The sequence below is a fragment of the Microtus oregoni genome, unplaced genomic scaffold (assembly GCF_018167655.1).
Source record: "Microtus oregoni isolate MIOR12 unplaced genomic scaffold, Mior012 000029F_ref0000214, whole genome shotgun sequence".
Lineage (NCBI taxonomy): Eukaryota > Metazoa > Chordata > Mammalia > Rodentia > Cricetidae > Microtus > Microtus oregoni.
In genome coordinates, this window is record NW_024543088.1 from 22,059,371 (window position 1) to 22,078,649 (window position 19,279).

The following is a 19,279-nucleotide window of genomic DNA, read 5'->3' on the forward strand; positions in this document are numbered from 1 at the left end:
CACTAATAACAGTTTATGATGGAGTAGATGTGAAGTAATTTGAACTCTTCTCTGTTGGTGTGAGTACAAACTTGTTCAGTCCCTATGGAAATCAATTCGGTGAATTCTCAGAAAATTGGTAACCAATATACCTCAAGACCCAGCAATACCACTTTTGGACATACATCCAAAAGAGGCACAATCAAACCACAAGAACATTTGCTCAATTATGATCATAATACCATAATTTGTAAAAGACAGAACCTGGAAACAATCTAAATGTCCCTTAATCAAAGAATGAATAAAAAGATCCATTCTAAGATATCTTCCCTGAACATTAAAATTCCTGTAGGGGAATGTTTAGAGGGTAATATGACCAGAAAGCAGTTAAAACTCAAATCCACACAATCCTCATTTTGCTTTTTCAATTCTCTTTAATTGAAGCCAAGTCTCTCAGCGTCAGCCGATAATTCCTTGGAACTGTTTAAGTCTTTGTCACCATGTAAGGTTTTTTTTTTTTTAAAAAAAAATAATCAATTCATTAGGTTTTATCCCAAAAATGCACTTTAAATGGGAAATGTCTCCTTTGGAAGTCTTTAAAAGTCTTCAATCACTTTCTCCTAATTTGTACCTTTTGGGGTCTAATTTTTTAAACATATTTTATAGCCTTAGTAACTAATAGAATTGTCTCTTGGTACTTTTTCAGGAGCAATTTGTGATCCCCAACAAGGCAAAGTTTTATTTATTTCTTCAAACATTCTAAAATATCTACATTTGAATCTGATAGCAAAATATCATCTATGTAATTGCAAGCTACAGATTAGAAAATTGTTTAAGTATCATTTCCAATGGTGGCCTTACAATATTGGCACAGGGTGAAGCTATTTGGCATTCCCAATGGGAGAATCTTCAATTGATATCTCTTAGCAAGCTGAGAACTATTATAGGTAGGCACTGTGAAGACAAAGGTATAGGAAAGAAACAGTCTTTTAAATAAATAGCTATAAGAGGCCACTATTTAGGCAATAGAGAAGGCAAAGGAATGCCAAGCTGGTGAAACCTCATTGGCTGAATCATCTTATTAACAGCTCTTAGATCTGTTACCATTCTTCATTTCCATATTTCTTTTTAACAGCAAATACAGGAGAATTCCAAAGGCTGATTGATTATTCAATAGGATGAGTATTTAGTTGCTCCTGTACCAGCTATTCTAAAGCCTGAAATTTCTCTGTTGTTTAAGGCCATTGCTTAACATATATAGGTTTGTCTGTCAACCATTTTAAAGGCAAGGCTCTTGGTGCCTTTCAAAAATCAGCAGCTGTTTTTCCCTGTTCTTGTATAATCTGAATAGTCAGTGACTCTTCTTTATAATTTCATATGATATTATTTCCAGAAACATAAATTAATTTATGGTTTGGTTGTAAGATTGGGGGAATGTTAATGTGAGTATTACATTGCTATAACAAATCATGTCCCCACAAATTTATTGCTATGTTAGCCACATATGATTCTAATATTTCACTCTGTCCTTCTGACCCCACACACTCAACCCATCTCATGCTCTGAATTATCTGAGATAAAATTCTGATCTACAATAAATGAATATTTATATACTGAAGAGGCCAATTTGGATGCCAAGATTCTGATGAAATTCTTGTTACAGCCACACCTGTGTCTAATGCACCTTCAGTGACAATGTGTTCTATTTGCATTTTTGATTTTGGCCTTTATTTATAGTAGTGTCTGGGACCAGTATTGACAAAAATACTACTTGCCAGAGTAGGGGCATAGCAGTTTAGAAATATAAGTAAGTAAAGAATGCACCGGACTTGCTGAACATAGCGGACAATGAGGACTACTGAGAACTCAAGAACAATGGCAATGGGTTTTTGATCCTACTGCACGTACTGTCTTTGGGGGAGCCTAGGCAGTTTGGATGCTCACCTTACTAGACCTGGATGGAGGTGGGTGGTCCTTGGACTTCCCACAGGTCAGGGAACACTGATTGCTCTTCGAGCTGATGAGGGAGGGGAACTTGATCGGTGGAGGGGGAGGGAAATGGGAGACACTGGCAGGGAGGAGGCAGAAATCTTTAATAAATAAATTAATTAATTAAAAAAAAGAATGCGAAGACACGTGGAAAGTAATAAAGCAGAAACCATAGAATAGTACCAAGAAGACATTCCAGAAAATACTGAAATTATCCATGTTTAATTTTCCATACACTTTTATACCCCAATACAAAAGGGGGAAGAAGGGCCGGGCAGTGGTGGCGCATGCCTTTAATCCCAGCACTCGGGAGGCAGAGGCAGGCGGATCTCTGTGAGTTCAAGGCCAGCCTGGTCTACAAGAGCTAGTTCCCGGACAGGCACAAAAAAAACTACAGAGAAACACTGTCTCGAAAAAAATCCAAAAAAGGGGGGGGGGGGGGGAAGAAGGCAACAAAAGACTTCTTTAATGTGATACAAAGGACAACTAGAACAATTAACTGCTTTAACAATCTGAGGCATCAAGTCATTAGAATTTTGTTGTTTAGGCAGTGAAGCCACACTAGACCAAGTATCCTGAAGGCAGCCATTCTCCAGCTGACCTTATATACCAAAAGAAGGAGCAGATGTATGCTTGCATATTCTGACTTTGTGTCAGGCTGGAATGAATTTCCCTGTATGAGCCATCTTTCTGTCAAAAGAACCAAGTAATCACATCCTGAGCGTGGACGTGTAGCTACGCTTGTCAACTGTTTTGAGCAGCCTCCAAACTCTCAGACCATCAGACAAGATGAAAAGACTCACCATTTTGGGCCTCTACAATTCCTCCCTTTTAATTAATTTTAATAAAGTCTGTGCTTCTGCAACTACAAAGATGATAACATCTGCCTTGGGTGAGCACTTTGCCATTTTCCAGGCTTACCCATCTTTGGTACATGCATTTCAATAATACATGCCCATGTCTTAGGTACCTGGGAGGAAAAGGGGTCAAACGCTGCTTTGACTGTCAATCTCTGTAATCAAAGGATTAAGGGGAAAAAGTAACTCTGGGCTTGGTGTCTCTGAACCAAGCTTCTGTCAAGACAGTTCATCTGAAATTAGCTAATGCTTTGTGAATATACATACTACTATGGCTATATTCTCTCCTAATTAAAGGAGTGGAGGATCACTATGGTTGGGAATGCCCCTTTCAAAATTTTCAACTATGTCAAATTCAAAAACACATAAGAAATGTCCAACTTTTCTTAACATCTTATTGTGAACTAAAGCAGTTATAAACATTACCAGGTCAATACCATAATTTTAGAGTGGAAATTAACAATAAACACAAAATTTTCAAGGTATGTGTGGTATGTGTGTGTATGTCTGTCTGTGTGGGCTTCTGTTTGTGTTCTCCATGACATTTGTGTTTCAGTAATTACAGTTTCTTTTTTTTTCTGTTGTCTTTTAGCTTTGTTTATTTCTGTCTTTAACCTAAAGTATTGGTTTTATTATTAAATGTAAGGCTAATTTGGTAAACAAATATTCTTTAAGCCTGTTTATATTGTAGAAAAAAAATTCTTTCTCCTTTAACTATGACTGATAGATTTTTTGGATCTTGTAGTCTGGTTTGGCATCTGTTGTCTTTTAGAAGTGGGAGTACATTTCTCAAGATTCTTACAGATTTTAATTTTTTTCTCTTAAGAAGTCATCCGCTACTCTAGCGAGCTTTTCTTTATGCATGGATTTTCTTTTGTATCTTCAATACTCTCCCTTTGTATGGTATAGTGTTTTAACTGCAATATACCAAGGAGTATTTCTTTTTTGGACTAGTTAGGTATACTGTGAGCTTCTTAAATCCATATGTACTTAAAGGGATTCTATAAAGTTGGAAGCATTTCAGGGTAAAATCCTGGTACAAGGGTATCTCCCAGAAACCCATAAGTACTCTCTACCTCCACCCCCCCCCAAACAATCTTGATACCAATAGGAGGCCTGACCCTTTTTTGAATAAAAACAAAGGAGAAGTGAATTGGGAAGAAGAGGGAGAGGAAACAGAATAGGAGGAGAAGAGGGATAGGGAACTGCAGTTGGAATGTAAAATAATTAAATATAATTAACTGAAAGAGGATACATGAGAATCTCTTTAATTACAATTACTTTTATAATAATACCATCGCAATGTACCATAACATTTAAGAAAAATGCAGACTTTAGAAAACATAGAGATCGCTATTAAAATTCACTCTCCTGTGTATAAAATTAATGCCTGCACACAAGAAAAAAAATGAAACAACTCCTCATTCTCCAATATTCTGCAGAAAAAAGTTCATTGTGCTTAAGACTCGATCAACTGTAATATATCTCCTTTGTCTGTTGACTGTTGTTTGCATTTATTTCTATTATTAGAAATGTATATACATACATTAATTATATATAGTAATTATATATTCAAAGGTTTGTATTAACAAGCACTATGAGAGAAAATGCCTCTTGTTTATTAAATGTTATTATTGACAAAAATACATTGAAATGACTACAAAAATAAAGATATATTTAAAAACAAGAATACCAACTTTTATCACAGCTTTAATTTTATGTGGCTGCTATAAATCTACAATGATAAAAATATTACCTATTAAAGTATACTCTTTCATCATATGTATTTGCACATAAAGTATGCTTTTTGAGATATGGTTTTACAATCGAACCTAGGCGAATCTTGAACGAAATATATTTCTCAAGCTGCACTTGAGATCTTGGCACTCCTCCATCTTCTGTCAATATGCCCAACTACTGAAAGCATGGCTAACAAGAAAGCATCATCATCAGCTAACTCACACTTCAGCCTTTTCCACCCCTAATACTTTCATAAAGGCTCTGGCCACTTCTCTGTTGCGGAGACTGTAAATGAGGGGATTCAACAAAGGAGTAAGAATAGTATAGAAAGCTGACACCATTTTGTCCTGATTGGGAGAACGACCAGAAGAGGGTCTCATGTAAATGAACATGGCTGCCCCATAGTACATTCCCACCACCACAAGGTGGGAGGAACAGGTTGCAAAAGCCTTGTGGCGACTCTCAGCAGAGGACATTCGAATGACAGCCAAAATCACACGAGTGTAGGAAGCAATAATGATTGTTACAGGGAAGATAAGCATAATTACACAGCAGAAAAATATCATCTTTTCAAATGTCAAGGTATCACTACATGAAAGAGTGAGCAGGGCTGGAACATCACAGAAAAAGTGAGGTATTTCTCTGGCACCACAATACGAGAAAGACAATGCTGCTGCAACTTCTATTATGCCATCAAGGGAACCAAGAATCCATGAGGCGGCAGCCATGAGACCACAGATTTTATGACTCATGAGAATAGGATACCGTAATGGGTGGCAAATAGCCACATAACGGTCATAGGCCATTGTGGCCAATAGAAAACATTCGGCTCCAAGCAGAGATACATAGAAGAATATCTGACATCCACAGCCAGCCATGGAGATGGACTTGTTCCCAGAGAGAAAGTTGAAGGCCATCTGGGGCACTGTGGTACAAATGAGCATAAGATCCATGAGAGATAGTTGGCTGAGAAGGATGTACATGGGAGTGTGGAGTTGGGCATCCAGGTAGATGAGAAGCACCATAGTAGAATTACCCATGAAGGCCAGGAAGAAGATACCCAGGATAAGGGAAAAGAAAAAAGTATGAAGAGGGCTGTGATCAAAAATACCCAACAGGATGAAATTAGAGTTGAAGGTCCAATTGTTCCATTGTATCATAAGTATGTTCACTGTGGAGACAGAATATAGAATAAAGGTAATAATATGTCAACAACATGACCAATATTTCCTTCCAAGGTAAATAATCACAAAGAGTTATGCAAGCATAAGAAAGTTGTTTCTTTGGGGATCAGCTATTTTATTTGGTGATATAGGAGATTAAAACTTATTTTTGAGTGCTCTCTCTCTCTCTCTCTCTCTCTCACACACACACACACACACACACACACACACACACGTGCAACCACACAGAGACATGTGGGCACACACAGTTTATTCTATATCCAAGTCTGATTTGAACTCATGATTCTCTTGCCTTAACCTCTAAAGTGTTGGGATTACACATGTGCACACACAAATATGCCTGGTATCATACAATTTTTAACTCAATTTACTTAGCAAAGAGCCATAGAAGATTCCATCAAAACAAACATAAAAGCCTTGCAGTCAAGTTTCAGGAAGAAGTCCAAATACACATGTAGTGTCATTCAACCTTTCATAATTACTAACATTATGAAGAGATTTCTGAGTCCAGAGAATTTCATCATCTTTATATTACATTTTTTTTCATTGAGGTTACCATGTCATATTCAGACAAAAGAAGTCCTATTTAGTAAAATATAGAATATTATTCCATTGAAATTACTAAATTCAATTAATTTATTAACTTAATAAAATGAATCTAATGCCAGATAAACAGATACATTCAGACACCAGTTTTAGAACTATATTAATTCAAGTGTGTTAACATAGAGGGTAACCATGAAAGTATGTTCAAACCAATGTTTTCATCATTTTATCATTTGTAAAAGTGTCTCTATAGAGTCTAACCAGTCAATAATCGACCATAACTACATATTTTAAATTTTGACTACATATTACTTTAGCCATGTGAATTTCAGCAATTATTCACTTCAAACATAATTTTAAACTCACTAAAATTGAATACTTGTAATATCTATAAGGATACCTAACACTAAATAACATTACATTTTAATGTATTTTCAATATTACCTACATGTATATCTTAAATTAAATATGGCTTGAGAGAATATTGACTATCTTTACCTCTACGGGTGTACAATCTATTTTTAAAAGTCATACTCCACTTTGGAACTCTCAGACATCACACTTCAGACTAGGAACATTTAAGCAATGTTGCCAGTGATACACTATGCTAGGAGCTTATAATTAGGCCACAGCTGTATAATCCTTTTAAGTTTCTTTATTAAGTTTCATGATTGTGTAAGCAGTATAAAATAAAATATCTGCATGAAAAAAACTTTTTCTCTAATTTCTTTTGAAAGATTTTTCAAAGCATAATTTTCCAGGTGGGTGGGTCAAGCTAAGTGGTTGAAGGTGAGATTAACATTTCAAAACTCTAGCTTAAATCTCCAAAAGCAAAAACAGAAAAAGAAAAAACTAATATCTTTTAAATTTTCCTTATTATATTTGTTTTCTCATTTTGTAGTTCTTTGTAGAATCAAGACATTAGTTTTCCCTATTTTTCTATCTTACTACCATATGAACAAATTTTTGTGTACATTGTACCATTTTTTATCAGCCACTTGTTCATTATTTAGCAGATTAGTGAGTTTAACACCATTCCTGTCGATTGAGACTTCATTGTGTCCTAAATTTCTAATTACCTCAAAATAATCTATAAAATCTTTTATATTTAAAGACTTGTCAATCAACTTTATCGCTATTGTATAAAAACCTATAATCCATTGTCCATTATACTTATTTTGCATTTCAAAACATTGTTGTTCCTAAAAATTGTTACATTTTTTATATTTACTTCTTATTATTAAAAATAAGTTATTTATATTTTATGTATATGGTTATTTTCTTGCATGTATGTCTGTATACCACAAGCATCTAATGTCCTTGGAGCCCAGAAATGTACCTTCAATCCCCTGTAACTTGTGTTACAGATAATTGTGAGCTGCCATCTGGGTCCTGGGAGAAGAGTAGCCAATGCTCTTAAACACTAAGATATCTTTCCACTCCCTGTTTTTTTTTTTAACATTTCAATTAATTCTTTATGATTTTCAGAAAATGTATTTTGAGAAAATTCTAATCTACTCCCATAACCACCCTCTCTAACATTCCTTTTCCCACCCTACTCTACATTTTCTTCTCTTTTTCATTCACTGAGTACAGTTTGCTTTGCCCCATTAATAAGAGGAATGGTACTTGCTCTGACATATAGTAGATGTACCAAGGGTCACATTATTAAAGAAAACTGACCCCTCATGTAGTGGCGAGATTTTCTGTGCACATCCCCACTCTGTTCTAAAGATTTTGCAAATATTGACCTTGAACACGTCTTGTGTACAACTACATGTGCAATTGCTCTTTTATTTCTATAAAGCATGGTTTTCTGATGTTATACATCCCTTCCAATTTTTTAAATCTTCATACCTCCTTTTCTATGAATATTACTGAGCCTTTGGGGAAAAGATCCTATTTGTCCTATTTATCGCTAAACTCTCAAATATCTCTTATTCAACGCATTGTGACCAATTTAAAGACTCTAAGTTAACCTAGTGTAAGACACTTTTCTGATGATATTAAAATATGTATTGATGTATCAGTATTGTGAGGATTCATTAAGAGTAATTTTAGTAGCATTTCCATTTAGAAAAATGACAGTTTGGATTTTCCCATAAAGCCTCTAATCTACCTAGCCAAAGTAAAAAATACGCCGGGCGATGGTGGCGCACGCCTTTAATCCCAGCACTCGGGATGCAGAGGCAGGCGGATCTCTGTGAGTTCGAGACCAGCCTGGTCTAAAGAGCTAGTTCCAGGACAGGCTCCAAAGCCACAGAGAAACCCTATCTCGAAAAAAAAAAAATACTAGAATTGAATGAAAATGAAAACACACCATATCAAATATATGGAACACAAAGATAACAATACAAAGAGAAAAGGTTATAAGACTAAGTAACTATATAAAAACAAAAACTGGCAAGTTTTTGTATTAACAGCTAACGATGTGCCATAATGCTTTGCTAAAACAATAATGGAAAACAACTGAAAAGAGTATATGGGAATAGACCATAAAAGTCAAGGGTAAAATTAATGAAATAGAATTTAGAAAACAATACAAAGAATCAATGAAATAAATGACTCTTTGAAAATATTAACAAGATTGATAAACCACTAGGCAAATCAATCAAAAAAACAGAAAAAATACCCAAAGTAAGAAAACATTATAACATAATTGAGTAAATTCAGAGAATCATAAACATATAACTTAAAAATATATATACTACATACTTTAGGAACAGATCCCAGTAACTCCTGAGCTGGAACTGACCTGAATTCTCCCTCTCTGATGTCTAGCTTTCATAGTACCAGAAGGGATTGTGCAAGTTTACAAAGGAGGACTGAAACCAGCATTGCTAACCAACTATAATGCCTATGAATCACATCAATGTCTAGCTTGAGACAATGATCCTCTAGGTGTAATAGTGGCACACATACCTTGGCAGTAACCAACAGCTCTATAATTGGACATAAGACCCGTTCAACCAGAAGAAAACAATTACTCGTACTGAAAACGTAGCGAACTACTCAGTGACAGGGATGTTGTGGTTATAAGAGGAAAACCTAAACCAGTATAAATTCTAACAACAACCATAAGTTTTGGTCCTAATATACCTAGATAAGTTTAGTCTTCACACTTCATTAAGGAGATTACTTTTTCCAACAAATGGGACCACTACAGAAAACCACAACAAATCAAAACACAGAGATGTAGAGCCCATTCCCAGTAGATACATCCCCGAAACTCTCTTGTACCTAAGGCTTAGGGAACATTGCAAAAGAGGAGACAGAAAGATAGTAAAAGCCAGAGAATTGGGGAGTTTCCTGTGACAAATTGTCTCCTACAAATATCAGAGGCTATACCCATAAACTCTAATGAACATGACTGCCAAATGTCAGGTAAACTAGGGCAACCACATTGGACTTTCCAATTGTACCAGAAAAGCCCACAAAGCCACAACCCTACACAAGACATGTAGGAAAGAAATGATAAATCTGGGAACGGGAAGGTGGCTGTCCCCAGGGAAGAGTATACCAATTTGTCCATGGTCAACCAGTCAGGTCTGAAAACATACAAAAAATAATTTTATACAGACTGAGGAGCTTATACTTAGGAATATATATGTAGTAACATGTAGTGAAAAGGGGCATGAATTTAACAAAAAGTGATAAGGTATATGTGGGAGAGTTTGAAGGGAGAAAAAGCATGGGAGAAATATAATTATACTATAATCTCAAAAATAAAAATATCTATACACTACTAAACTGGCAAATCTAAATTTATATATACATATAAATTTATAAATATAAATATATATATACATATATTACCAAACTTAAATCACAGTGAATTAAACTATTTAAATAGGTCTGTAACAACCAAAGAGATAGAAGTTGTTAGTATTCAGGCACACCCTGGCATAGCATGATGCCCTGTGCCCTATAACAGGTCTGCCAGAGTAGCAGATGATACCCTGTCCCTTTAAGAGACAAACTCCGCCTACTCTCTTCTCTTCTTCCTTTCTGCCATTCTCTCTCTTCATTTCTCTCTATCCTCTTTGTCTCTCTCTGTGTGTGTATTGTGTGTGCTTGTCTATGTGTCTCCTGTTTTCTCTTCCCTTCTCATTCTCTTTATCTCTAACTCCACACTTAAGCTCTGTCTCCATGGTGTATTCTGTCTCCCAACACAGTCCTCACATGTGCCGTTTTACAACAGAAGTAATATTTAAAAATTATTCCTTAAAATAGGCAAAGAAGGAACATTTTCATATATGGTTTACGAAGTCTAAATTACTCTGACGCCAGACAAAGATTCCACAACAAATAATTATCTAGCAGATGATCTCATTTATAATAATATAATAAACATATATGCAAGAATTGTCAGAAAAATAATAGTAAATAGAATTTATAAACATATCAAAAAGACTACACACTATATTAATTTAAATCAGTAACCAAAGATACAGTAATTATTAATCATACGTTAACCAATAATATATTTCACAACAAACAGATTCAGGAAAAGAAACAACATAATTTTCTCATTGGCTTCAGAAAGAGACTTTGACAAAATCCAACATCCTTTTGTAATAAGAGCCCTAGAGAACCTATGAATACAGGAGACATATCTCAACACTCTAAGCAGTAATCAGCAAACCTCCAGTCAACAGCATCTTCACTTAGATCAGGAAGAAGAAAGGGATGTCCAACCTCTTAGTTCTTCAGTATAGTGCTTGATATCTTACCAAAAGCAGTAGCAGAATAAGTCAATGTATCCTTATTTGCAGATGATATTATTCTATAAGTTAAAACTTACTAAACACTTCACCAAGAAAACACTAAATATAAATATGTCCAGCAAAGTAGCATCACACAAAATTAACATGTAAAAAACAGTAACATTGCTATATAATAATGACAAACACAGAAGTCATGAAAAAAATTCCATTTACAACAGCCTCAAAAATGCCTTGGAATAAGCCTGATAAAGAAAGTGAAAGAGCCAGGTGGCAGAAAAGTACTACTTTAATCTCAGCACACAGGAAGCAGAGGCAGGCTGATCTCCGAGTTTAAAGCCATCCTGGACTACAATTTCCAGTACAGTCAGAGTTGCACAGAAAAACCCTGTCTTAGAAGACCAAAAGAGAGAGGGAGAGAGAGAAAGAGAGAAGAAAAAAAGGAAGTGAGAGAAAAGAAAGAAAAAAACGTGAAAAAATGGGAAAAAAGAACCTGAGGACTTGAAAACTGAAGAAAACGGGAAGACCTCCTAAGCTAATGACTTCGTAAAAATAATATTGTGAAAATGACCTTCCTACCAAAAGCTATTTTCAGATAAAATGCAGAGCTCATCAAAATTCCAACATAGTTTTTCACAGAAATGGAAACAATCTAAACACCAAGATGACCAAAAAAAAAAATGAAAATAAAATAAGTATAACTAAACAAAAAGAGAATTACTGTTTTTAAGGTGTTAAGTTATAAAACAAAACTATAGTAAGAAATAAAACCATCTATTGTCATTAAAATCATACACACTGATTTTGTAATAATTGAGGACTCGGATATATGTCCACATTCTTAAGGCCACTAGAATTTTTATGTCTTCTTTTTAGTTGCTTTATTTAATTTCAATTTAACAATATAAATATACAGAGACATTCTCACATACAGAGCACACACATAAGATTTTTTTCTTTTGGTAAAGGGTAATCTTTGATAATATTATTATAATTAATATGATTTACAACAATATATGAACATGGAGATCATATTAAGTGAAGTTAGGCAACCTACCCAATCAAATACCTGATAACCTTACTCATATACAGGATTGAAGCAAATTGATCTCATGGGAGGTATAGTTACGAAAGTGGAGAGAGTATGGGAGGGAAGAATGGTCAATAGATACCAAGTTATAGCTAAAATAATATACTGTAAATAATATTATAATAGTATTTGCATATTTAAAGTGAATCTAATCTGTTTTCAATTAAAAATCGTTTTTTAAAGTAACCCATAACTGAATCACATAAGTAGGAATGCCTATATACAAATTAAATTCCTCAAAGGCTACAAGTATTAACAGTTGGCATGGGCAGGAATGTTGACTAAAGTCTTTTAATGCATTTAACTGGTAAAACAGAGAGTAAATCTGCCTCTCTTCTTAAGTCTGTGAGGTGCTCAGGTACACCTAGAAGGCATATTTTCCTTTATTGAAGAGTGGAACCCAGCATACCAGGTGCATGACTGAGGTTTCCTAAGTGCTTTTCCATAATAGCCCACAACAACAAACATCAGACGTGGAGAATTACCTCATTTTTAAAGCGTTCATTTTTCTTTCTAATTCATTCTGATGGAGCTCAAGTAGAAGCCTACAATTTATCTCTCATGGAGATTCAGAAATATTTGGTATGTAGTTAATTTAAAAATTATGTGTTGGGGGAAATGTGCTAACATTGCACTATTCTCTATATTTAAATTAGCTTTTCACCATGTCTCATAACTGCTTTTCACTAAAACATTACTTCCATGAGTTGATCTGGGGTTCCTGTATAGAGTTCAGCAATGTTTTCCTTAATATAATTAAGTATTGTTGGCTCTAACTTTCTGTGATAGGACAATAATGATAAATGAGACTTTGAGGACTGATTTAGGAGGAAGTGAGTGGTACCATATAGCAAAGGTATGATTCTTTGCTTGCCTCTTTTTAAGTATATGGTAAACAGAGAAATATATAGGTTGAACTATGTTCTTCACAACACTACAGATTTGTATATTTGTTCTGATAAAAAACAATTAAGTTCTGTAATTGTAAAACAATTCTTTTTGTTAAACTCAAAATGACCAAGGTATCACTACATGATAGTTAGGGAAAATGTTGAGACTTGATCAGCTCCACTGCCCACACTCCTATTTTTAAGGCAGTTTCTACACTTAAATAAATTCATGATCTTGCTTATGTGCATAGAATGTGAGCAGATATAAACTGCGGTTTGTATTGAAGTTTGTTGTTCATAGGAGATATAAAGGGGAACTGCAAGCAAATGGAAACCAGCCCATCACAACGCTTAATAATGGGAGTAGAGAAGGAAGAAAAGGGCAGGGCAAGAAAGAGTGTTTAGTTAAAAAAAACAATAAAATATTAGAATATATGTTAGAGGTATCCATTTAAATATATTATATGATTGCTTTATAAATTTAGTGATAATTTTATCAATAGGTTCTTAGCATAATAATTTCTTATAATGTTCCTCCATCTTTTTAAAAAGTGATTTTTATTTTTAATTATGTATTTATGTGTGTGGGTATGTGCCATATGTGGGGAAGTATCTAAGGAATCCAGGAGATGGTGATATAAGGTTCACCTTAGATGGAGTGAGTGGCAGTTGTGAGCTGCCCATTGTGGGTGTTGGGAACTGAACTTGGGTTCTCTAGTAGATCAATATCCAATTTTAACTACTGCACCACTTTTCCAGCCTGTCCTCCATCGTTTAAATAATTATAAAATAAATAACTCTTATAAAGTTATTCTGAGGAATCAGAAGTTTGAGATATGTTGGGAAGAAGAGAGAAAAGCATATTGTTGAATAAAGACATTTCAAATCAATAGATTACTGAAACATAGTGAATATCAATAGAAAAAAATGTTGGAACTAAAAAGAAACTGAAAGGTGAGAGCACAGAAAAAAAAAAGGTAAAATGAGGAAAAATGGATAAATGAGGTAAGAAACCAGGGTAAAATTAGTTGGGATAAGTAAATATAAGCATCTACTCTAAATGCGCCAACTTATGTAAAATCATCCAAAATATGTAAAAAAATCCTCCAAAATTAATGTAGGAAGAATGTGCTTTAATTTTTATAGATATAAATATAAAAATCTGTCATTGCCCAAACCTCAAAATTACTCACACATATTTGCCTACAGAGAAATGTCAAATCATACCTCACAGAAAAGATTGCTCACATCTTCTATGAGGTCCCCTGAGTATTTCTGGGGTAAATGTTGATACCTGAAATCCCTGAGATAATGGATAAAATTAATCTCTTTTTTTTCTAACATATATTTTCTCATAGGTTTACTAAGTCCCAATAGACATTATTTCAAATAGCTCAGAAGTTCTGCAGGTTAAACATTCACCTCACATTGACAGGGAAACACTGCAGAAATTTTTGCAAGAATCTAGTTAAGTCATCTGATCTCTGTTTTACATCAATACTGTGTGAATGCCTACTTATAGATTTTATTAAAAAACATTCAACTAGACATCTCCATCCTTTTTAGTGAAGTGCCATTGTTTTACAGTCCTTTATTTCCATAATTAATATCTCCTTCCAATTACAATTCCTAAATTTGCATGCACATTTAGATATACATTCATATGTAAACAGACTCATAAAATCAAGCACACATGCACATGCTCTACACATATTTCTGTATTCTTCTTTATTGTGTAAAAATTAAGCTCTTGAATATACTGACTCAGAGATGATATATGGCCTTGATAGTGGTTTATGGGAGGCTGGGAGGAGGCAGAAAATTTTTTTTCCTTTTTTTCAATAAAATAAAAAAAAATAAAAAAAAAACAAAAAAATACCATTTAAGAAACATTGATTTCAGACACAAAGGAGTTATATGCTTATTTGACCATCAAGTCTTGTGTCAAAAGCCAAGCTATATGCCCCTGATAATTTCCTTTCATTTTGACATGGGAAGCACAGAGGTTGTTATACTCACAGATAAGCACTAAGAAAACCAGGAATGTAAATCACACAGTTTTTATCAAGGGAATATATGTATTTTATGTTTTCTGCCAAGGAGGCTAGGGGCATACACGCTCTAATAGCCTTGCAATCTTTCTAGTATCTGTGCGACCAGAGATCACATAGGATTCTTCCTGAGACCCTTGCCTTCACCTTTTTTCTCAGTTAATCTGTAGATTAACCTATCTTCATGGAAAATGTCCTATATACTTTACAAAGAATTTTGATGCACTCAAATTTTAAGCTTCATTGAGTGTGTGGGCTTGAATTAATTGTCACCAGAATTTTTTTTTCACCAAATTGTGTTGTGTTTAAATACCTAAACTATTCAGGGTCAGACCCTCAGAGTTTGAGCCAATGCTAGCTATGAGTCTTGCTGAAAAAAAAAATACTACATTCTTCTGATCCTCAGACCATCATTGTGTTCATAGAGGCACTGCAATTTTATATACCTATTATAGGTTTCTCTACAAGATGATATAAGTTTCTTTTAAAACTCACTTGTACATGGCTTACTTGTCACTTTTAACCTTGCCATCCTTTAAATTCTAGTATCTTTGAAATAAATAATAAATATCAATAAATAGTAAATGAATAAATATTTACAACTAATATTTTTTATATCTGTTTTTCTTGATGTTTGCTTTTGAATGATAACCTATAGGCTTTTTTCTTATGTGATCTTATCCAAAGAGAGTCATTTTATGCAGCGATAAGAGCCATTAAGTCCATAGCAAGACTGAAAGAGTAAGTTCATCAGATCTACTGGAAGACATTACAATGACAAATCACACTTCATACAAAGATTGACTTCATGAAAGTGATTGACGCCCTTAAACAGCATGTAAAAAATGCCCTTATAGAAATGGATGAGAAATAAAAGAGAAAGTTTGAAGAATTGAATAAATCAGTGAATGATACCCTAGAAAACCAAGGAAAAACAATCAAACAGATAATGGAAAAAGTTCAAGACTTGAAAACTGAAATGGAGGCAAAGAAGAAAACACAAACAGAGGGCCGGCTGGACATGGAAAATTTAAGTAAACAAACAGAGTCTACAGAAACAAGCATAACCAACAGAATACAAGAGTTAGAAGAAAGAATCTCAGATACTGAAGATACCATAGAGAAAATAAACACACTAATCAAAGAAAACAGCAAGTCCAACAAACTCTCATCACAAAACATTCAGAAAATATGGGACACAATAAAAAGACCAAACCTAAGAATAGTTGGAGTAGAAGAAGGAGAAGAAGTACAGCTCAATGGTCCAGAAAATATATTTAATAAAATTATAGAAGAAAACTTTCCCAACCTAAAGAAAGATATAACTATGAAGGTTCAAGAAGCATACAGAACACCGAATAGGCTGGGTCAAAAAAAACATCCCCTCGCCATATAATAATCAAAACAAAAAGCATATAGAATAAGGAAAGAATTTTAAGAGCTGCAAAGGAAAAAGGCCAAGTCACACTTCATACAAATGTGAGCAAATTATTACATTCATTTATCGCCTTCATAATAATTATGTTATGTTTTAACTAAGAAATATAAGAAACATTATCTTATTTTTGAAAATAATATAAAGTGATGAGTAGCAGATCAGCATAAAGAGCATATCTGAAAGAGTTTAGCATATTATAATATCAGGCTTCCCTAATATCTTGGAGGTTGGAACATATTCCTCTCTCAGTCTTACCTTCCATTTGTCCTCAACAAGAATTAATGTTCCAAAGTAACTAAAAATATTTAAACTCCCTGAGTTTTAAACTTCCAAACCCATATAACATATTTTGTCAAGCTATCTGTGATTTATTTTTACAATTTCTCAAGGGACTTAAATCCCTTGCTTTCAATTATAACACTATATGTTGTCAGCCACTTTCTTCCTAGGGCTTCATATAATTTGGCTTCAAACTTAAAAAAACTGTCCACTATTAAGTCAAAACAAAAAGTTGCTTCATTTTAATATTAAACAATACAATTTGTACATTGTTTCCTTTATCCCTTGGTCATTTACATATTAATGACTCTATTTTGACTATTTAAACTTTATATGTCATATTTTTCAAACTCTTTATATCCACAAGAATAAGAACAGAAATTTGAGTTCTCATTTTAATTAGGTAAAATTCTTGAGTGTTTTGCCTTACTTACTGTAAATAGAACTTTATTCAAGTTTATTAGTCACTTTCTTTTTTCCTTTTTCTTCTTTCTTTTTTTTTTATTTTTTGGTTATTTTCAAGACAGGATTTCTCTGTAACTGTGGAGCCTGTCCTGGAACTATCTCTTTTAGACCATGCTGGCTTTGAACTCACAGAGATCCGCCTGCCACTGCCTCCTCAGTGCTTGGATTAAAGGCATGCACCACCACCGCCTGGCCCATCAGTCGCATTCAAACTGCTAAACTGAGTCACTGTGATGTCATTAGACTGACTTTCTGTATATTAGTAGACTTTTAATATTTCTACGTGATGATAATGTTTATCTACTCCTGTTAATATCATTTGCTTCCATTTTTGTTTATTTTTGATATTTATTCCTTTCCTTTCCTCTCTCCCTTCTTTTCAAATGTCCTTCCAAACTCTCCTTTAAATTCATGGTCACTATTTTCATCAATTGTTATTGTATTCATATATATATACATATATATATATATGTATGTATATGTATATTTGTCCATGTAACTTGATCTTTCATGTAGAGGATCACCTCTCCAATGTCCAGCTTTATTCAGTATCTTGTAATTCTTTCTGTGGCAGTGAGACCTCATGAGCTTTTTCCTGTTCATCTTGGTGTGTTCCCAGGTGTGATCCTTGTTCAACTCACATCTTGGATTTCCTCTTTAAATTCCATTTCTTCTTCTTTAAACTCTGTTTGCATAGGAGGCAGAATTTTCAAATCTCAGTATTAATTGTTTTTTTTTGTATTTATAATATCTTACTAAGAAGGATCTACAAAATCAATGTCACAAAGATAAAGCACAATTGGGGAAAATGTTTGATGAATATAGCATGACAGAAGAGATGAGCTATGATGTTCAAAGCATTTTCATAAATATAATATCTTCTTAGTAGTATTTGGTTTTGGTTATTTCAGCAACCCTAAAAATTGTGAAATTCTCCCATTATATAAGTTTGTTTTGTGAGTGTGTGTGTGTGTGTGTGTGTGTGTGTGTGTGCTGATGGTTTCCTTTGCTGAATAGAAAGTTCTTAATTCTATATAGTCTCATTTATCGATTTTTGATACTGTTTCCTATCTTATTGGAGTTATCTTCAGAACACTCTTGCCGATATTCTTAACTTAAAGTATGTTATTTGCTTGCCTCTAGGAATTTCATTGTTTCTTGTTCTAAATTAAGGCATCTGAGCCAATTTTAAATGAATGTTGTGCACAAAGTGCTGCATGTCTGGTTTCATTCTTTTGTAGATGGAAATCCAGTTTTACCAACAGCATTTGGATACTATACTTTTCCCAGTATACTATTTTGATTACATGACTACTCTGTGGAGGTTTATTTCTGAATCTTTTGTTTTACTCCTTTAGTGCACATTCCTGTTTATATACGATGACATGCCACCTTTGGTACTATTACTCACCAAATTGTTTCATATGAAATATTATGATCTTTCTAGTAGTATTCTGCTTAGGGTTGCTTTGTCTACACACAGTTTTCAATATTTCCATATGGATTTGTAAAGTTTTTATTTCTAGTTATGTAAAAAATAACATTTGAATTTTAATGTACATGACATCAAATCTGAGGATTACTTTTGTAATATGGATATTTTCAAAATATTAATTTTTCTGAGAGTATGGAAATTTTCTCCATTTTCTGATAGTTTTATTGACATGTTTTCAGTGTCTTAAAATTTCTGTTTCAGAAGTAATTATAAATTTGGTGAAATTTATAGTCCTAAATTCCTTCAGTTTGTTTTTTACATGGAATGATATTTGTTCTTCTTTTATGAAAGATGATTTTGGCTAGCTATAATATTATGGTTTGTTAATTGGGATCTTTTAAAGTTTGGATTGCATCTTTCTGAGTACTTCTGCTTTCTAAAAATTTATAATCAGATAGATAAGTTTAATTCTGTAAATACCAACCTTCATATATGCATTTACCTTTAGCCAATATTTTTTTTAATCATTTTATGATATCAGTTTTTAAATTATGTATCTTGGGGAGTTTCATTTCTGTTCTTGTGTATTAAATGTGCTGTTGACCACTTGCA

At 33.8% G+C, this 19,279-nt stretch overlaps 1 protein-coding gene across 1 annotated transcript; it reads right to left on the reverse strand.

Annotated features, from left to right (window-relative positions):
* Window positions 1–4,783: 4,783 nt before the first annotated feature.
* LOC121464815 (olfactory receptor 2M3-like) lies at window positions 4,784–5,725 on the reverse strand. The gene has a single exon (XM_041677907.1). The coding sequence runs from the start codon at window positions 5,723–5,725 to the stop codon at window positions 4,784–4,786; it is 942 nt and encodes a 313-aa protein (XP_041533841.1).
* Between the last annotated feature and the right edge of the window lie 13,554 nt (window positions 5,726–19,279).

What these genes read in the sequence shown, in the direction of transcription:
- LOC121464815 (XM_041677907.1), bottom strand. Translation starts at nt 5,725, where the DNA reads ATGATACAATGGAACAATTGGACCTTCAACTCTAATTTCATCCTGTTG.